This window comes from Triticum urartu, chromosome 3A (assembly GCF_056163025.1).
Source record: "Triticum urartu cultivar PI428250 chromosome 3A, HENAU_Tu73, whole genome shotgun sequence".
NCBI lineage: Eukaryota > Viridiplantae > Streptophyta > Magnoliopsida > Poales > Poaceae > Triticum > Triticum urartu.
This window is the reverse complement of record NC_141875.1, coordinates 458,027,682-458,049,254: the sequence shown is the minus strand read 5'-3', so window position 1 is coordinate 458,049,254 and position 21,573 is coordinate 458,027,682. Positions and strand designations below refer to the sequence as shown.

General features: G+C 56.3%; 1 protein-coding gene across 1 annotated transcript; it reads right to left on the bottom strand.

Moving 5' to 3' along the window:
* Nucleotides 1-16,880: 16,880 nt before the first annotated feature.
* LOC125544350 (putative receptor protein kinase ZmPK1) lies at nt 16,881-20,976 on the bottom strand. The gene has a single exon (XM_048708001.2). It carries the CDS (start codon nt 20,498-20,500, stop codon nt 18,041-18,043), a length of 2,460 nt encoding a protein of 819 aa, XP_048563958.2. The 5' UTR covers nt 20,501-20,976; the 3' UTR covers nt 16,881-18,040.
* Between the last annotated feature and the right edge of the window lie 597 nt (nt 20,977-21,573).

Sequence of the window (21,573 nt, the reverse complement as noted above, 5' to 3'; positions counted from 1 at the left end):
TGTAGTGCAAAAGTGCTCCTGCCCAGGTTCCGCTTCGAGATGGTGACGCTTCGTACCTGAAAGTCTTTCCTTTTTTTCTAGGACAAATGGCCTCCTATAGAAGAAGATGGGCACCAGAGGCCAGCTGGGGGGCCAGGAGCTCATACGGCGCGCCCTGGAGGGTGAGCGCGCCCCCTGAGCTCGATGCTCTTCGGTGCCCCCTTTCTGGTAATTCTTCTTCCAGTATTTTTTATATATTCTAAAATAATTCTTCGTAAATTTTCAGGTCATTTGGAGCTATGGAGAATATCTATCTCCGTTGTAGCTTTTTCAAGTCCAGAATTCCAGCTGCCGGCAATCTCCCTCTTCATGTGAAAGTTGCAAAATAAGAAAGAAAAGGCATTAGAATAGTATCATAAAGTGAAATAATGACCCAAAACATAATAAATAACAGTAAAAAAACATGATACAAAATGGACGTATCAGGGTATGACCGCCGGTATGACCCAGCGCGGACGTAATGTGCGTCGTCAAACGTTGTGGACCCATTTAGTAAAATGGCTGCCATTTCTTCTAGCAACCTCAAATTTTAACATTTTTGGGCTCGTTGGATTCGTATGAACGACACTGCTGCACGTGTGGTACTAGATCTTCATTTTGAACATTTGAATATATCTTTTGTCATTTTGACACTCCAAAATGCCTAAGTCTGGCGCTTGGAAATCCTCCATTTTGATCCCTTTCATGGTGGTAAGTCCATGGGAGTTCCACAACACCTACAACACACAAAAACAAACAAACTAATAAAAGCTAACAAATATTAAAGGTTATCCAATGCTCGCAATGAAAAGAGTAAGTACGGGAAATTATGCATAATGGACATGTAGATGGCTCAGTGAGGCATGATATATGAAGATAATATGCAACAAATGAGCTCTAAAAACACGTATAAATAGAGCCATGGGCGACCATCACAGAAGCCGCTCGGACCTCCTCCTCCCTAGAATGCAGGCTCCGTTGACCAAATCTATGCCTACCTTGGCTCGAGCCCGAAGCCACAATGACTTGAAACCACTGCATGTGCCGGACTACAACATGCACGAAGTAAGACCCAAGCCATAGTCGCAAGGGAGACGACACCACCTTTGGGAGCATGTAGCCCGCTCCCCGACGAGCACAACCAGGTGTTCCAGCTACCTTATGCAGAAAGTTGATGTTGCCATGGATGCCAAAGCATTGTTTGGGGCCAGTCAATGAGTTGAGGTAGTCCATCTCTCCATGTAGAACCATCGCACTCCAATCACTGAGAGGGTCGTAATCGTGTGATGACTCTTCAACCTTCCCTCCACAACCATGACCTCTGCTCCTGGCGAACCTCCCCGCCACCCCCGTTCCTGGCAGTCGCGCGATGACCTAAGGAGGCAACGCGAGAGTCGATGGGGAGGGTGTGATGCGGGAGGGATCCCGTTGGCGGCTGGTGGATGGGGCCGGAGAGCATGAGCCCGTCGACTCGTTTTTTTGGATTTGGAATACTATCAGGGACATCAACTTGTGGCATGGCGTCATCACCTTATGGTTACCCTTTAGCTTTACTCCTATTTTTTGCATGCTTTCTTGACTTTCGGCTAGTGTTGAGACTTGGGTCGGGTCGGGCTAACATGACACGGCCCTGTCGAGTTCAGGCCGGTGGTCTCAGGCAGCCTATTATGCCTCGTCGGAGTATTGAAGCACGTCCGGGCCACTTTCGAGGCATGCCTTGTGTTCGGGCTTCATGTCTGGCCCAAGTCGCAGCATTACTTATGGTTGCCGGCTAGGGCCAAAGCTGGCGCTAGAAATTCTTTTAGAATAGTCTTAATTGTTGGGCTTAAATTTCAAAGATTACTCAAATTTAAGCATAATTTTCATTCTAATATTACATCTTCGCTTTTTTCAACCACGGATGAATACTAGTGGTTGGTTACTTCGCCCCTCCAAGAATTTCTCCCAAGCTCCACCACAACTAGGGTGTAGCTGTACACATTACAAAATCTTGAGGTTCTCCTATAGAATTTGACAAGGTTTGGCATTCAAAATGCTACATTTTATCCCTGTTCTTTTTTTATTTACAGAATCCTGTGTTATGGCGTTCCAAGGAGGCTCCAAGCGCAGTCCAGTACAGCAGTGACGGCGTTGGCCACCGCACGATACTCAGCCTCAGCACTGGAACGAGAGATCGTAGGCTGCCGCTTGGACGACCATGAGATGAGTGAGGGTCCAAGGTAGACACAATAGCCTGAGGTGGAGCGACGAGTGTCAGGGCAGCCCGCCCAGTCTGCATCGGAGTAGGCGGTGAGGGCGGTGTCGGCGGAGGCATGAAGTGTGACGCCAAGATCCATAGTGCCACAGATATAGCGGAGAATCTGCTTGACGGCAGCCCAATGAACGTCGCGAGGAGCATGCATATGAAGGCACACCTGCTGCACGGCATACTGGATCTCCGGTCGAGTCAGAGTGAGGTATTGGAGAGCACCAACGATAGACCGATAGAAAGCAGCATCCGAAGCAGGAGAACCATCCGTGGCAGAAAGCTTGGCCTTCGTATCAACAGGTGTAGCGGCAGGCTTGCAGTTAAGCATGCCGGCGCGCTCGAGGAGCTCATGAGCGTACTTCCGCTGATGAAGGAAAAATCCATCCGGACGGCGCACCACCTCGACACTGAGGAAGTAGTGCAAAGGATCCAAGTCCTTGATGGTGAACTCAGCGCAAAGACGAACCGCAAGTTGACTAAGAAGACCAGTCGTACATGCCGTCAGGATGATGTCGTCGACATAGAGCAGCAAGTAGGCCGTGTCAGAGCCCTGATGATAGACGAAGAGAGAGGCGTCCGAGCAGGTAGAGCGGAACCCAAGCTGGTGGAGAAACGCCGCGATGCGCTGGTACCAAGCGCGTGGAGCCTGCTTGAGTCCGTATAAGGACCGCGAAAGCAGGCACACGTGGTCGGGAAGCGCCGGGTCAACAAACCCAGTGGGCTGCTGGCAGAAGACCTGCTCCTCGAGGTGACCATGGAGGAAGGCGTTGGAGACGTCCATCTGGTGCACTGGCCAAGCACGGGAGACCGCAAGGTGGAGAACCATGCGTATCGTGTCGGGCTTGACGACCAGAGCGAAGGTGTCGGTGAAGTTGATGCCAGCACGCTGTCGGAAGCCACAAACGACCCAGCGCGCTTTGTAGTGATCAAGGGTACCATCAGGACGGAGCTTGTGTTTAAAGACCCACTTCCCGGTAATCACGTTGGCGTGCCGGGGACGGGGAACAAGCTGCCACGTCTGGTTGCGTAACATGGCGTCAAACTCCTCTTGCATCGCAGAAATCCAGAGCGGGTCACGAAGAGCGGCTCGAACGGAGGACAGCAATGGCGACGACTCAGAGGTGGATGCCGCATGGATGTAGTCAGCCGAGGCGTAGCGCAAGCTCGGGCGAAAAACACCCGTACGGGCGCGGGTGACCGGACCGGCCACAGGCGCCGAGGGGGCCGCGGGAGCTGCGGGCGCCAACGTCGGGGGCGTCGCAGGCACCGGGGGCGTCAGGGGCACCACGGGGGCCGCGGGCGCCAACGTCGGGGGCGCCGAGGGTGCTAGTGTCGTGGCTGTAGGAGGCGCCGCATGCGGGGGGCGCGCCTCAAAGCCAGGGCGGGCCAAGAAAGACGCCCGAGCGCCCTTGGAGAGGCGTCAAGGAGCCCGCATCATCAGTGGCGGGAGGAACAGCCGGGGGTACCTGGTGAAACGGAAACACATGCTCATCAAAGTAAACGTGCCGGTGTCAGCGTAGTGGGAACCAGGGTATGCAGACTTGCCTGTCTGCGGCCCACATCGCGTTCCTGGTACGGCCCGATAGGGCCCAGCTGATCGACCAGCTGCTCAAGACCCTCTCGAGGGGGCCAGCCCTAGCGAGGAGAACGACCAAGACCTCCTCAGGGAGCGGCCTCACCTAGGCTGCTCCGGAGGGGCGACCAAGACCTCTCCCAAGAGTGGCCTCAGCTGGGCTGCTTCGGGAGGGCGGAGATCTCAAGGCAAGGGCTGCCTCAGGAGGAGGCAGTGACGCAAGCCATGACGAACCATGCCAGCGGGCGCCAGCGCGCGCCAGCGGGCGCAGTTTCCATATTGGTGCAAAGGAGACCGCACAAGCACAGGTTCCCGAGGGGCGAGACAAAGGTTTTCCCTTTGGTGCAACAAGACCAAATACCGCAAGGACGGCAGGAAGGATGTCATCGCCGAGCCCACCACCGCGTCACCGCTTGCCTTCTTTGCAGGCGAAGACCACCTTTTGTCAGGATGTGAGCATCCTTGTGTTCCTGCTCAAATGGCCGTTGTGGGATTTCCTTCCCGCCTAAACATTTCGGGGGAAGAGGACCCTGGCTGCCTATATAAGTAGTTAGGGTTCCCATCATAGAGGAGGGATCGACTCATCGGGACTTAGCATAGCAAAGGAGCAAGAACATCCGCCTCCTCACCCTTCTTTGAGCTCGCCTCCTGAGCTCAGGAAACCACTGTACTTGTTCATACTCGAGCCCTGGACGTAGGGTTTTACACCGCAAGGTGGCCCGAACCTGGGTAAACTCTTGTGTGCTCTACTTGTTTGCTTGCTTGCATTCCATTCCCACCACCAGGAGAAGAGGGAGGTGCTAGGTAGACGTGTAGTGGGAGAGATCTTTGTCACGCCCCTGTGTTCGAATCTTAAGGGTTTTGCGGAGCTCGAAATCCGACACTTGGCGGGCCAGGTAGGGGGCGTGTCGAAATCTCGCTTCTCCGATGACCTCGCTCCGCTCTTCTCCGTCGACCTCGTTTCACCGCCATGGTGGACACTCGCCGAGCACGTGCCGCCAACGTCGCTCAGACGGCGCCCGCGGGTAACGACACACCACTCCGCCCCAACTCGCCGGTCGCCAACGTGGCCACGGACCCGGCCGTTCACGAGCAGCAGGACTCGTCACTGCCGCTGTCTGTGTGGCGCGAAGGCCGCACGGCGACCCCGTCACCTTCGCCGGCCGCGGTGTCGTCCTCGCTGGTCCGCCGCGCGCCGGTCTACCAGCAGCCTGCGCTACTGATGGTGCGGGAGCTCCTACGCTACCGTCCGGCGGACGACCTCTACGACGAGTGGCTCCATCGCATCACCGAGCTCGTCAACGCCACCGGCGAGGCGCCCGCACCAACCCATTCCTCTCGCCCTCCGTGGCCTATGGCGGGGAACGAAGACCACGGCGCTCCGCCCCCACCTCCACCGCGCGGCGCCGGCTAGGGGCTCAGGCGCGAGGCTCCACGGCGTGAACAGCCCCGCGGGGCCCCTACGCGCGACGAGGAGAGCTGCCAGGTGGTCCCGCGCCCCCAGGCAGAAGCGCGCGTGCTCCCCACTCAGCAGCACGAGAACCGCGCCCCACAGGAGGTGGTGGCGCCCGCACCCCAAGATCCAGCACCGCAGGCGCAGGGGGCGCTAGCAATCATGAGCGTGGCTGGATGCCGCGCCCTAGCTCCTAAGCTACGGCGCCTCGTATGGCCCGGCAAGTTCAAGTCGGACCTGCCTCCGCATTACGACGGCACCATCGACCAGGCGGAGTTCCTCTAGCTCTACGAGCTCAGCATCGAGGCGGCGAACGGCACTGAGCAGGTCATGGCGAACTGGTTCCCCATGGCCCTCAAGGACGGTGCACGCTCCTGGCTCCTGAACCTTCCTCCAGGATCCATCTCTTCTTGGGAGGAGCTTCGCGAGAGCTTCATCGCCAACTTCCAAGGTACCCGTGACCGAGCTCCAGCGGCCGCAGACCTGCGCCGCGTGAAGCAGCAGCCTGGGGAGACCCTGCAGAAGTACATCCAACGCTTCAACACCGTGCGCCTCAAGATCCCCAGGGTCTCCGACGAGGCCATCATCTCGGCGTTCTCCGACGGTGTCCGTGACGTCAGGATGAAGGAGGAGCTTGCTATCCACGAGGACCTGTGCACGGCCCTCGAGATGTTCAATCTCGCGGCAAAGTGCGCCAGGGCAGAGGAAGGCTGCCTCTCCCTCCTGGAACTGCCTGAGGAGGAAGCCGATGACAATAAGACCAAGGCCAATGAAGCAAAGCGCAAGGGACCTGCCGTGCTGGTCGTGGAGCCATAAGTGAAGCGCGGCTGCGGCTACAACGACCCTCCAAGAGACAACCGTCCGTACTGCATCGTCCATGATGTCCATAGCCATAACACCAACGACTGCCAAGAGCTCAGGGCGACAACCATGGCTACAGCCGCGGAGGAGGCCGTGGCAGAGGACGCTGTGACGGCAGGAACTCGCGCCAAGGATGGCGTGATCAGCCTTGTGAAGACCGCTGGCAGGAGCAGCCTCGTGACGCCCGCTGGCGCGACCAGCCTCGTGAGGGTCGCCCTCAGGGCAACGCGGGCCTGCCTCCGCTGTCACCACCGCCAAGAAGGAACAACGGCGACCGCCGGGGAGACGAAGCGGGGGGCTTCCAGGAGCCACACGGGGTCGCGAGCATCCTGGGAGGAGCCCACGCTCCGGCTTCTCACCGCATCTTCAAGCAGTTCGCTCGTGAGGTGAACATGGCGCTCCCCAGGCCTGACGCCGTGCGCAACCTCAGGTGGGCCAAGCAGATCATCGCCTTCGACCCCAAGGATCAGCTCAAGTGCACCGCCGCGCCAGGCACTCTCCCGATGCTCTGCACCCCGACCATCAGTAACGTCCGCGTGACCAAGACCCTCATCGACGGTGGGGCAGGGCTCAACGTCCTCTCCGTCCATATCTTCGAGACTCTTCAAGTACCCTATGATCAGCTGCACCCGACCAAGCCATTTTACGGAGTCATAGATGGCTCCACCCTCCCGATGGGGCAGGTCCGCCTCCCCGTTACCTTCGGCGACCGCGACAACTACCACACCGAGCTCATCGACTTCGACGTCGCCAACATCAACCTCCCGTACAACGCCATCCTAGGGTATCCGGCCCTCTCCAAGTTTATGGCAGCGACCCATCACGGCTACAACGTCCTCAAGATGCCTGGAAGCGGCGGAGTCATCACGATCGCCTGCGACGAGAAGGAAGCAGTACGTTCTCTGGAGCGCGCCTACCAGACTGCGGCGATCGAGAGCTCCGACGGAGACGGAGCCGTCTTCGCCCTGATGACCGCCCCCAAGAAGAAGAAGCAACTGCCCGACTCTCAGGCCTCGGGGGATCCCGACGGCACCACCTCAAGCTCCACGCCTGCTGACGAGGCACCCTCCACCCTCGCATAGGGAGGCGCGCCCGGCGCCCCTCTCAGGACGGGCTCGAGGGCTCCCCTCAGGGGGACCCCGGACCTGGTCGTGAGGGAGGTGCCCGGGCACCACTCGCGGGCGCGCCCCGCCGTGCGTCGTCATGAGCCCAGCATGAGCCTCATAACGCTGGGGGCTCAGGAACCCATCGACCAAGCTACCAAGGAACCTTACCCACCTACTCAAGACCCAAGCAACCAGTTTCGCGTTTGCATCGACATCCCGAGCCTCAACAGGGCTGTCGCCCAAGGCCTCTTCTAGCCGATGGCGGTCGGCTGGAGGGTCTTCCCCTCCGGCCTCCGCAACACGGCCGCCACATACCAACACTTCGTACAACAGGCCGTGAGGGCTCAGGAGGCTCAGCGGCAGGCGGTCCTGACGGAGCAGGACCAGGACCCCCGCGACCGTTGAGGGCCTCCGGAGCCCCTGGGCCTTGGGAGCTTGGCTCTCCTCAGGAGCAACCCGCATGGCTCGCGTCTCTAGCTACCTCAACTCCTCTTCAGTGGCAAGTACCAGGTGATGTCTCAGGTATTCCGTCGATGGCACGCCTCGGGCTGCATCATCCTCGAGCGGCTGGGGGCTTACCCCCATAGCTGTCTCTTTTTGTGCATGAATCAGAACTGGTTGCTTCCTTTCGCATTATCTATATGGTTGGCACCCTCACCGCCACTAAGGTCATGAGCCCTTGTGAGCCCATCTGCGACCGCCCCATGATTAAGGACTGGCACGACATCTGTGCTCGGGTCCGTGCCTGCAGCGTCGCTAAACCCAAGGGCTGAGCTTTGTCTCGCGAGCCATTCCCGTGACGTCACCTCCCGTGGTCCTTGGTGACTTGTTCTCGCATGGGCTAATCGTTGGTGGGTAAGTAGGGGCCCGTGGCAGGTGCCTCGCTCCCGCGGGAACCGCGCGCTGGTTGTTTATCTTTTGGACTATAGCATGAGAAGACTGGGCACGGCGTCTGTGCTCGGGTCCGTCCCTGCAGCGTCGATAAATCCAGCGGCTGAGCTCTGTCTTACGGGTCGGTCCCGCTAACCTCACCTCCTGGGATTGTTGGTGCTGCGGCCTTCTCATGCAATGCCCTCTGGAGATGCATTCCGCGCAGGTCTAGGCAACCCATCTCTTTTCACATTTTGCAGAAGAAGACTTAGGCGCAACCCACTTCAGGGTAGGGTCTCGTGAGTGATGCGTAAGCTCGCGAGAACTTCCTCAGAGTCGTTCAGCTCGTCTAGAGGAGGGCCCATATACACCCTGGCTGTCCCGCCATGCAAGCCACGTGTCTGGATGGGCTGTACACGCCCGGGAGTCTCTCCCGGTGGGAGGCTCCCCTCCCACGATCCAGTGGAAATGCTTAGCTCTGCGCTGGCAAGACCGAGGAGCGGTTGTGCCCACGAACCAGTGGAAGCACCAAGCTCCGTGCTGGCCGATACGACCGAGGAGCGGTTATGCCCACACTCCGTGCAAGTGTGGTAGCTCTATGCTCCGTGCTAGTTATAAACAACTGAGGGCGGCCCCCAGCAGTCACACCAACCTTAGGGAGCTTTTCAGCTCACGACGCTCACAGCTTCTCCTTGGAAGGGTATCGCGAGGGGGGCTAGGCACGGGGGCTATGCTCAGGTCACGCCTGGCAGACGCCACCCTACCAGGTGCCCAGACACCTGGCTTTCTCGCGCCCCCATCCTAGGTGAAGGCTCGTGAGCAAGGTATGGTGCTCGTTCTCCCTCATGAGAGTCATTCGTACGTCAAGGGGGACCCCTGGGCATCGCGACCCAGGGACCTCACTAGTCACGTAGCCCCTCACTCCTTGGGCCCGGTGCTCAACGGCGGTCGAGGTATGCGCGGGGCTGGGCCCTGCCGACGCAGAACGCAAACGGGTCGCTTGAGCGTTAAGGGGGACCCCTGGGCATCGCAACCCAGGGGCCTCACTAGTCACGTAGCCCCTCATTCCTTGAGCCTGCCCTGGTGACCCGGAGGGCTCAATGGCGATCGAGGTATGCGCGGGGCTGGGACCTGCCGACACAGAGCACTTAAGCAAACATGAATGGAAGCAAGCACGGAAATCACAGAATTCAAAGCCTAGCTATTACAATAAGCTCAAGTTCATCAAACTCAAACAAGTCTCACGCCTCCCCGAGGCACTCGCATTCTCCTCAGCAGGAACAGGTCAGACATCGCCGGACACGCCGGCATCAGCTTCCGCCTCTTCAGACGCATCAGCAGCAGCCGGAAGGAACGCCTCCAACAGCTCTTTGACCTTCTCCGCCACACACTCAGCAGCCGCGTCCCCCAGGCTTGCGGCCAGCGGCTGGGATAGCGTGGCCAGGTCGAAGCTGGGGTCACGAAGGAAGAGATGGCCGCACACCTGCGCCAAGGTAGAGGCAAGAAGCGATCGGCCCTCGGTATCAGCTAACTGACCGATTGCAGATGCCACGTCACCCAGGGCCTTCACGAGCGCAGCTAGGAGCCCGGTGGCGCCATCCTTCAGGGTGGCCAGCGGCTCTTCGAACCCCTCCCCGTAGGCGATCTGCAGCAGCCAGCGGGCCTCGAGCTTGAAGGCGGCGAGGGCCTCACGGCCCACCATTGCCATCTTCTCCGAGGCTGCGAGGGCGTCCTCCCTGGCCTTCAGCTCGCCCTCGCGCTTGGCTTGAGACGCCTTGGCTTCCTCGGCCTCTGTCTTCAGCTTCTCCAGGCTCGCGCGGTTCACGAGCTGCTCCTTCTGCAACCGCGATGTCTCGGCCTTCTCGCCCTGGAGCTCCTTCTCCAACCTCTCAAGCTCTAGGGCGTGCTTCGCGCTCTCCTCATGGAGGGTCTTAAGTTCGTCTTCTGCCTCCTGACGACGCTTCTCGGAGGATGCTTCCTAGGCTTCCGTGGTCTCCCGCGCCCGTGCAGCCGAGGCAGCCTCCTCCCGACCCTCGGCGATGGCCGCCGAAGCCTGACTCCAGGTGGCCTGCACGGACTCCTCCGCTTGCAGCCACCCCGAGAGTAGGCCCAAGTGGGCATCCACCGCACGGGCATCACCGTCCCGAAAGACAACGCGGAGCTGGTTCAGCGAAGCGAAGGCCGCCTCCAAGGCCTTGGGACCAGACCTCACCTGCTGACGAGGAGGCGCCACCACGATCGCCCGCTCGGCTGAGGGCTTGGGGGCTCCCGGTCCCTTCGCTGGCACGGCGGGAGTAGGGGTCACCCGGCCCTCGCGAGGGGCTACAGCGGAGTCCACTTGAGGCGTCGCCACCACGCGCTCAGCAGTTTGGCTGGCTGACGCGTGTGGCACCACGGCGGGAGCGGCAGCAGCAGCAGGAGGGGTGGGACTTCGAGAAGTGGCCCCTCCCTTCATCTTCTTCAGCACGCCGACAATGCTACTGCATCAAGAAACACGCGTCAGAAGCGCAACGGGCAATAGAACAACGGAAGAACCTGCACTCCCGCGTCAGAGGCCTGGCGCGCCCTCCTCTTCGCCAGCAGATCGGCGGCGGCTTCCTTCGCCGGGGGCACGCCGCTGCCCCGAACATTGGCAAGACGCGAGGCCAAAGATTTGGGCACAACAGTGGCCGCTGGCCTTGCCGGGGCAGAGCTCTGCCCGGGAGTCACTGCGTCGCCCCCTCCGGACGAAGAGCGTCCAGATCGATGCGGGGTGACGGCCTTGGGCTGCCCAATGACTCCAGCCCTCGGCGGCAGCTCCTCAACGGATTCTGCGGAGGAGGCGTCATCAAGATTCAGGTCCAGGTCCCCGAGGGCTTTCTCAGAGTCTTCCTCCTCCTCCTCTCTCTCCTCTTCGCCACTAGAAGACACATCAACCGTGGCCAGAGCAGGCGCGGCCACCTCGACATAGCCCGACACGGCCTCCAACTGCTCGGCCTTGTCAGGACGACGGTACAGCAGCAGGTGGGCCACCGGAAGGTCCGCAGGGATCGTCTCCAGGAGAATGCTTGAAGTGAGGTCCAGATCAGAAGAGGGCAGCATCCCCGAGCGTAGTCGGAGCTTGCCGTCATCCCCCATCAGCTCCCACATGGGACGCGAGTGCGCCTGGAGTGGCGCCAGGCGCTGCCTCAGGAACTCCTTCACGATCTGTCCCCCCTCGAGCCTCGAGGCCATATCGGCCTCGATCCTCGCCAAGACGGGCCCAGCCTCGGGATCAGTAATCTTCACATGGCTCCAGCAGGCGCGCTTCCGCGGACAGGCGGTAGGCAGCGCCAGCAACGGGTGCATGCGCTGAGCATCCAAATAGACCCATCTCTTCCGATGGGTGTCTATCTTCTTCCCCGCCTTCATCAACCGGCAGCCCTTGCGCTGAAAGACGAAGGAGATGCACGCCGAGCACGGGCCCTCCTTGTACAGCTGGACGGTGAAGAGGTGGTGAAAGAGGGCGACAGTCGGCCTCACCCCCACGAGCGCCTCGCAATAGAAGGCGAACAGCGACAAGACGAGGAGGGAGCGAGGCTGAATATGGAGGGCGTGCACTTGGTAGTGGTCCAAAATGGCATAGAAGAATTCAGAGAAGGGCGGCACAAGCCCAACGGAGATGCTGTGGAGGAAGAAGGGGTAGCAGGTCATCGTCAAGGCCGGCGCAGTAGCCGACCCGACTAGGATCTTCGTCGGGCCATGCTCGTTGTGCTCGCTTGACAGGAAGGACTGGAATTCCGCGTAGTCCCCCTCCGTGGCGACAGAAGACTCCTCGAGCGCCGCCACGGGAGAGGAACCAAGCCCAGGCGCTTGCGCGGCGCCCTTGCCCTTCTTCTCCATTGTCGAAGGCATCGGGGAAGGTAAGGGATCCGAGAAGATTGGAGGCGGAGGAGAAGGGGATCTAAGCAAGAAGGAAGGGGAGCAATAACCCCTGTGCGGCGAGGACAGTCTCTTTTGTCAAGTCACATGGTTACCAAGGCTGCGTGGGGAGTGGAGTCGTCATGTCCCATCCAACTGTCACGCGCCAGCTTGGCCTGCAGTCTTTGGGGCCCGTGGCGCTTCGTCCTCGGCTAGGCTTCACCCAGAAGCCAACTCCGCGTGCGCCTTGGGCCCGGGGGCTACTTTCGGCGTACTGGGAACTAGGGTACCCAGACTTGCATGTCTGTGGCCCACGTCGCGTTCCTGGTACGGCCCGATAGGGCCCAGCTGATTGACCAGCTGCTCAAGACCCTCGCGAGGGGGCCAGCCCTAGCGAGGAGAACGACCAAGACCTCCTCAGGGAGCGGCCTCACCTAGGCTGCTCCAGAGGGGCGACCAAGACCTCTCCCAAGAGTGGCCTCAACTGGGCTGCTTCGGGAGGGCGGAGATCTCAAGGCAAGGGCTGCCTCAGGAGGAGGCAGTGACGCAAGCCATGACGAACCATGCCAGCAGGCACCAGCGCGCGCCAGCGGGCGCAGTTTCCATATTGGTGCAAAGGAGACCGCACAGGCATAGGTTCCCGAGGGGTGAGACAAAGGTTTACCCTTTGGTGCAACAAGACGAAAGACCGCAAGGATGGCAGGAAGGATATCATCGCCGAGCCCACCACCGCGTCACCGCCTGCCCTCTTTGCAGGCGAAGACCACCTTTTGTCGGGATAGGAGCGTCCTTGTGTTCCCGCTCAAATGGCCATTGTGGGATTTCCTTCCCGCCTAAACATTTCGGGGGAAGAGGACCTTGGCCGCCTATATAAGTAGTTAGGGTTCCCATCATAGAGGAGGGATCAACCCATTGGGACTTAGCATAGCAAAGGAGCAAGAACATCCGCCTCCTCACCCTTCTTGAGCTCGCCTCCTGAGCTCAGGAAACCACTGTACTTGTTCATACTCGAGCCCTCGCGAGGCCAATCCACTAAAGCAGGACGTAGGGTTTTACACCGCAAGGTGGCCTGAACCTGGGTAAACTCTTGTGTGCTCTACTTGTTTGCTTGCTTGCATTCCATTCCCACCACCAGGAGAAGAGCGAGGTGCTAGGTAGACGTGTAGTGGGAGAGATCTTCGTCACGCCCCTGTGTTCGAATCTTAAGGGTTTTGCGGAGCCCGAAATCCGATAGAAGTGAACACACGGTGGGAGACGGGATCGTAGCACCGATATCCCTTGGAGTTGGAGGGGTAGCCGATGAAGATGCAAGCGAAAGATCGAGGTGCAAGCTTGTGAGAAGCAGTGTCGGCAATGCTGGGATAGCAAAGGCACCCAAAAATACGCAAGCCATGATAAGATTGGGGCGTACCAAAGAGAAGATGGTGAGGTGCGTAGTTCCATCGTGGGCGGCAGGGTCTAATGTTAAGGAGAAGTGATGAAGTGGCGAGTGCATCCGGCCAGAAACGAGGCGGCACGTTGGCATGAAACAGGAGCGTGCGAACGCAGTCGTTCAGAGTGCGAAGGACGCGTTCGGCTCGACCGTTCTACTGTGAAGTATACGGGCATGTGAGACGAAAAACTGTGCCGTGATGCGACAGAAAAGTGCAGAAAGCAAGGTTGTCGAACTCTTTTCCATTGTTAGTCTGAAGAGCAAGGATGGGACGCCCAAACTGCATGCTGACATAGGAGTAAGAAACCGTCAAAGTGGAGAGTGCATCCTACTTTCTGCGCAAAGGAAAAGTCCACACATAATGAGAATAATCATCAAGGATAACCAGATAATATAAATAGCCCGAATTACTAGGAACCGGATAGGTCTACACATCGCTATGAATCAACTGAAAAGGAAAAGACACGATGGTGGTGGAATTATTAAACGGGAGGCGAACATGTTTGCCGACACGACATGCATGATAGGTGTGATCCTCTATCTTATGGCAACTGAAACTGAAACTCCTAAGAATATGACGAAGTGTGACGGGGTTGGGATGACCCAGACGAGCGTGCCAGAGATCGACGCCGGCGGAGAGAGCAACCGATGCGGTGGTGGAGGTGGACGATGAATGCACCGGATAGAGCTCGTCGAAGCTGTCACATCGGTGAAATATCATCCTGGTGCGAGCATCCTTGACACAAAACCCAAGCCCGTCAAATTCAACAGTAACAGGATTTTCACGAGTTAAACGACGAACGGAAACAAGGTTCTTAATAAGATGAGGTGACACAAGTATGTTAGACAAAGTAATAGGCATGGAATTAGAAGGAAAAGAAGTGTGCCCGACATGTGTGATAGGGAGAGTGGAACCGTCGCCGACAATTATGCGGCGGTCGGTGATGACGGGAGTGAAGGAGGCAAGATTACCAGGATGAGCAAACATGTGAGCCGTAGCCCTGGTGTCCATGTACCAATCATCACCTCCGGTGTAGTTGTTCGACGTAGGAGCATCATGCAGTGCGGGAAGAAGCACCGGGTCCCAGGACGCCGGCGGCAGGGCCGGCGAGGAGGACGGAGACGCCATGGAAAGGCCGTAGCCGCCGCTCGGCAGCGGCGATGGGCACGGTCCAGACGGTATGGGAAGAAGCCCTGGCTGCAACTGCAGCGTCGGGTAGGCCAGATGACCCGCCGGAAAAACCCGCTGGCCCGCTGACAGATACTGCAGGTGCTGGGTGCCGTCTGGCTGCGGCTCAGCGGGCGAGTGCTGGCCTGCGGACGACCCCCGCCAGTACCCAGGAGCCCCGTACACGGGCACGTTGAACGCGCCGCGCAACAGCAAGGGTCGACGGGCAAAGTCAACACTGGCGGCGGGGCGATGACGGCCTGGCTGGAGAGCGCCGGCAATGGGGCGACAACGTATGCTAGCGAGGGCAGCGAAGCCGAGTCGTGCGGCAAGTCGAAACGGGTTGGCGGGACCGCACCATAGGACGCCGGTGACAGGACGGCAGAGGCAGCAGTGGACAGGCCGGTGGACGCCATCGCGGTCCGACGGCGACGGCTGAGCAGCGGCGGTCGGCGTGCGGACTGCTCGGATGGCTCGGCTGGCAAGTGGGCAGGCGCGTGATGCAGCAGCAGCGAAGCAACTTGGCGCGTGATGTAGCGGCTTGACACGTGATGCAGCGGCAACGAGGCGATTAGGCGGCTGGAAGCGATTTAGCAGCGAGGCGATTTGGCGTGGCTTGGCGGGTGGTGCTACGCGGGGCAGGCAGCGGGACATATAAGATTCACGTGTGCGTATGTTGTGTCTTGCCGGAATCGATCAAGACAGACACCAGCTGCTAGCTAGCTTTGGCTTGCAGTAAAATCGTACACGTCCAACTAGAAACAATCGGCTTGATGCTAGTTTGGTACGGAGTCTTTAGCCAGCTTGTAGGTGGAGCGAGGCGCAACAGCTGTAGCGAGGCGCAGCACGTGGAGCGACGCGGGGCTGGCGACAGCGGGGAAGCGACGCGGCGTGGACGGGCAGAGTAGCGGCCGCCGGCGCGGGGTTGCGCGGGCGGCGGCGAAGGAGAGGCAGCGGCGCGGAGGAGATGCGTGGCGGCGGCGGCAGCGGAAGACTAGGGGTAAAACCTAAAAACTGATACCATGTATGATTACACAATGTATTACTCTCGTGTATAGGCACGTATATATTATGTGCAAAAATGGGCCACGGAACTCAACTATACAAGAAATTAGGAGGCAGATCCAATACATAATATGCACATTACACATATACTCAACAATGCCAGTATCTGATTCGTAGCAAACTGGCTAAGTTCAGGGCCCGGTGATCTTTGCCATATTTGTGAAAACGAGTGTAACACCATTTCTTAATTAATATTTCCTCCGTTCGGAATTATTTGTCGCAGGAATGAATGTATCTAGATGTATTTTAGTTCTAGATACATCCATTTCCGAGACAAGTAATTCCGAACGGAGGGAGTACAATCTTGTTTCACCCGCAAAAAAGAACTAGAGTTACATTATTTTTTTTCTTCTAAAATGGCGCGACGGAAGTTCAAATTACACACTACAACAATCAAGAAAGCTAAAATCTAGTCGGCAGGATTTCTGCAACGGATCCGAACGCATTGGATCTCGTCCATTCTAGATCCCATGTTTTCTTCTTCTCTCCCGCAGTTTTTGCGCTCGCTCCCGATGATTTCGCTTCGACTTTTTGAGATCGTGAACGAGATAGGCGAGGTTTGTTTCCTAATTTTTTGGCGAAGGAAGGTTAAATCGGATTCCTTTTTTCTCGTATATGGGCAGCGAATTTTTGGGCGGAGGTTGATCCTCGTACGTGGGCAGCAGCGATTTTTTGGCGGAGGTTGATCTCTTGTTTTTAAATGCAAAAATAAGAGCTACTTGGGAATCGATCACCCATTGTCTTGGTAAAAAAATTTGGCAACTAATCAACTGACCTAGTGCTTGTTTTGTGGTAACTATAGGATAATCATACTATTTTAACTTGGTTCATCTCTGCTATAATAGCCAACCTTCGTTCAACGAAAATTTTATCACGTCGTTTCTCTGACTTTTCGATGTTGGTAATTTTGTAGTTAAGTAGTAGCCTGCGTAATAGTTATCGAGTTCCTAAAGGTACAATTATCTTCATGGTTATAGTTACCAAACTGTTCATGTTCAAGTTATCTAGCTGCTCATCTTGTTGTTACCAGACTTGTGTGCAGATAACATGGTAATATACGCACCATAGAGATGATAACTCACATACAAAACACCGCGGTAACTATTTGACCCATGAAAAAAGTTGTTAAAAACATACTCATAGTAAATTCTCTGTAAATTGCATGGTAATACACGCACATCAGAGCTGATAACTTACTTAGCCCAAACATGATAACTTTTACCAGGAAAGAAAAGTTTGAAACACCCCCGGTGACTCATATGTAAATAACATGATGGTATACGCATAGTAGAGCTGATAACTCACTTACAAACAACACGATAACCGGGGTAAAAAAGATGTTAAAAACATACCATCGACAACTTGTGTGTAAATAGCTTGATAATATAGACTCACGGATCTGATAACTTAAGTACAAACACCACGATAATTTTGATCCGTGAAAAAAGTTGTTGAAAACATATGACCGATAATTTTTGTCTAAATAGCATGATAATATAGACTCTCGGGCCTGATAATTTAGGTACAAACACCATGATAATTTTGAATCTGGGAAAAAGATGTTAAAAACATATCACTGATAATTATTTGCGTAAATAGCATGATAATATAGTCTTTCGAACCTGAAAACTTAGGTACAAACACCACGATAACTTTGCCCCATGGAAAAAGTTGTTGAAAACATACCACCGGTAACTTCTATGTAAATAGCATGGTAATATACGCTCCAGACCTAATAACATGGTAAATAAATAAGCGATTCGGGTGACAAAACATTTTGAAATTTCAAAACAAAAAGAACCCGCGATGACATTAGCTTTTCTGCACTTTTCTGCACTTTCTGCACTTTATGCCTGAAATTTGCCTATGTAAACATCATGGTAACTAATGTAACATATATGTGATAATTGGCATACCCTATGCGTGGTAACTTTTACGCAAAAAAAAAAGTCGTCGGAACATATCAACATGGGATCTAATTTTGAAGTTCTCGCCGCGACGATTATTTTATGTGAAAACAATTTTTCGATCGGAGCGATGGTTTGGCCTACGAAACATTTTGAATTTTTTGAATCATGAAGGAATCTATAGTAATGTCATCAATTTCGTCTCACATGCATGCATGTAATTAAACTCTCTAAAAAATGCCATGCATGTACATGACGGAGAAAAAAATCACTAATTATCACATGCATATGGAAAAATGGACTGCATGCAATCCCGAGGTAGAAGGACTGCATGTGGATCGTCAGGATCTATCACTAAAATCAGGACGTCTGGAAGATAGCACTGTCCTACAACAATATAGCGAGAACAACACGATGACGGTAGAGATGCGGGAATCGACTATCAAGCATGAAACTAAAGTCACGATAAGTACGCAGGGTGTTCATCCTCGTCATCGCACGCTGTAAGAGCTTTGGAGATGTCATCCATGGTCGGCCTGTTGCTCCTCTCCTCCATGCACGATAAGGAAATCTTCACCATTTCCATGGCCTGCCGAGGGTTGAACTGCCCGTTCAGCCTGTTATCCACTAATGACATGATGTCTCCACTCGCCACCACCTGCTTCAGTGCCTGCGCGATCTGCCACATCTCTAGCCGCTCCGCGCCGTCCGTGGTCGTCTGGTCAGAGATCCTGCTCCCAATCACGATCTCCAGAAGCACAATGCCGTAACTGTACACATCGACCTTGGCGTCGACCGGCAAGCCCAGCGCCCACTCCGGTGCCATGTACCCCATCGTCCCCCTCATGTGGGAGAGCTGCACGCCGGTGTCAGCGACGTCGCCATTGCCTATGGGGTTTCTTCCGGACAGCTTGGCTAGCCCAAAGTCGGCGATCTTTGCGTCGAGGTCGCGCGTGAGCAGGATATTCTCCGGCTTGACGTCGCAGTGGATGACCCACTCGAGGCACTCATGGTGAAGGTAGGCTAGGCCCCTGGCCGTGCCCAACGCGATCTTGAACCGCTCGCTCCACGCCAGTGACTTGCCAATGTCCTTGCCGAACAGGTGCCTGTCCAGTGACTCATTCTCCACGTACTCGTACACCAGCAACTTGTGCTTTTCCTCGGAGCAGAACCCCCAGATCCTCACCAGGTTGATGTGGTTGATCCTCCCGAACACCGTCATCTCCTCCCAGAACTCCTCCTCGCCCTGCACCACGTTTGTCAGCTTCTTCACCGCCACCACGGTGGTCTTATCAAGCACGCCGCGGTACACCACGCCGGAGCCGCCGCGGCCGAGCTCCTCGTTGAAGTTCCCAGTCGCGTCCTTGAGCTCCCGGTACGTGAACCTCCTGAACTGGGTCGCCATGACCAGCCTGTATCCTGCCTGCAGCGAGCTGGGTATGCTCTCCTGGCTGGACAGGAACCACCACGCCGCGGCGACGATTAGAAGCTCCAGAAATCCAAGCACCGCGGCGAACGCAAAAAAGTAGGACCATTTTGTGCCGCCGCTAGGTGTCCCGTACGTGTCCGCGTATCGTGGGACGATGGCGGTACGAGAACCGTTACGATTGCAGGCGAGGCCCGTGGCATGTACCGACAGCTGCGGCGCGGTGGCGTTGAGGTTGAGATCGCTACGCACCTTGAGATATATGCTTCCGGGGAACGCCGGCGACGTGTAGCCGTTGAACAGGACGCCTTTCGGGAAGCAATTGCCCCGGCCATCCAACCTGTAGGCGAAGGCGGCGCAGGAGCACATCTTCAAGCACATGCTCTTGCAGTATTCGAAGGTGACGGACTGGTTGAAGCCGAGGTCGTAGCCGTAGAAGTCGGTTGCTGCCACCTGGACGAACGTGAACCGCTCCGACGCCGGAGCTTCGCTGCAGTTGGTGGTTCCGGTGGGGAGGCTGAACGTTGGCTTGCAGCCCTTTCTCCAGTCCTGGCGGTCGACCATCTCGTACCCCGGCGCGCACGAGCATCGGAGGGACGGTTGGTATTCGCAGAGGGCGTTCTTGCCGCACAGCCCGTGCACGGAGCACGGCTGCTTTAGCGCCGCCCACGTGACCGTCCATCCTCCGGCCGCGTTCAGGCTGTAGATCCTCACGTTTCCGTCTTGCTCGATAGTTAGCCGTCTCTTGACGCCGGCGGCGCCCAGGTCGGAGGCCTCGACTCGCAGGTTGTCGCTGGAGAGGAACACGCCGGTGTGGTCGAGGACGCCGACCCGTGAGCTGTTGTAGTTTGTCCGGCCGTTGTCGAACACGTTATGGTCCGGGTTCGGCCAGTAGATGCTGGCGATCTCCGGGCCGTCGTACAGGAGGCGCAGCACGTTGTCGTTGTCGTAGTAGAGGGCGTAGTAGCCGGCGACGAGCTTCTTGTCCTTGGACAGCGTCTGCGACGGGAGCAGGGTGTCCGTCGGCCAGTCGAAGCTCTGCCAGACGGCGCGGCCGGTGGACGGGTCGGCGATGAGAAGATTCCCGGTGTCGCGGAGGGAGACGGTGAGGTGCCTCTTGCCGCCAGTCTTGCTGTTCCACACAGTTGTCCCGTTGGCATCGGCCAGAGCCAGCTGGCCTTCGGGGCTGAAGGATATGCTGGAAACCCGGCCGTTCACCGGGGCGCCAGGGTTGGCCGTCCAGACGGCGGTCCGGTTCTTGGCGGCGGTGAACCAGACGGAGAAGTAGAAGGCGTTGTCGCCGGCCTGGAGGAAGCCGCAAGAGAAGGTGGCGTCCTGTGACACCAGGAACGGCCGCTCGTGGTCTTCCACCGACAGGGACGACCCGGTGCCCAGCGTGTGCTGTACCGATGGTGCTGCAGCGGACGCACAGGAGCGCAGCAGTAGATGAGAGATCAGATAAAGGATCGCTAGACTGGCGAATCTCGCCATCATGAATGTGTTGAGATCTTCTAGTTGATCGATCGACAAGGGAAGCAATCAAGCATGCTAGTAGAATTTATACGTCTCTACTACTTACAGTACGTGTCAGTTGCGTCAGGTCACCGGTGTTCTTCTACCTCTCCCACAGTAGCTACCTGCGACGGCATTGACCCAACTACAGCGTGGAGACGCAAAGTGTTTTATCAGGAAAAAAACACCGTTGACCCCTCAAGTTTCTGCAAATCTTGTTGTGTATGTTCATGTTTACATGAAAATACATCACGTTCGGAGGATTTCAGGAGGGGTTGACCCCATAGGCCGGCCACGGGGTTTTGGGCTTTTGGCCATATGCCAGTGGAAGTGTCACTGATTGAACTAGAATATTTAGAGATGCCAAAGAATGATTGGGTCGGCTGGCAACAGAAGGTTGCTGGTGACAACCATTATACCTTATTAAGCTTTTCGTTTCTTTTCTTTTCCGGATACCTTAAGCTCTTATTCTTTCTTTTTCTTCAGGGGACCTTATAAGCTCTTATTCAAGGACATCGAGTGACGAACTAGAATTTTTCGGCAAGCTTTAGTTGTTATTATTGTGTTCTTCCAATGGCGTCAACATATGAACATCCTGGCTATGTTGGCTTGCCAGTTGCACAAGGTCAACGGTTGGCAAAATAGCCGCCTGCCTGATGCCCTCATCGTCATCTATGACGACAGCGATGGATGTTTATCTTCGATTAACGACAACGGCTGCTAAGCTTTCTTTTCGGGATATGTATGTAGCATCATCAGGTTGCTCCGGTTGGAACCTGGAAGTTTCATGCTTGATACTATATCATTGTTGACCTTTTGTAATTCTGTCGTGCAAAGCAAGCGTCATTCTGAGAGCAGCGTTGCAGCGCCCGAGCACCAGTGCTTTCTATATTTGACTTTTTCAAATTCGTATTTTTGAAGTTTCAAAAAAATGTGAAATTATTTCCCGGGATGCATATACACATTTCGAATACCCGTTGCAAGTTTCGGTACAAATCTCGTTTTGTTTTGGACTATAGAAAAAAACAAATTTCTGACAGTATATTTCTCTTTTT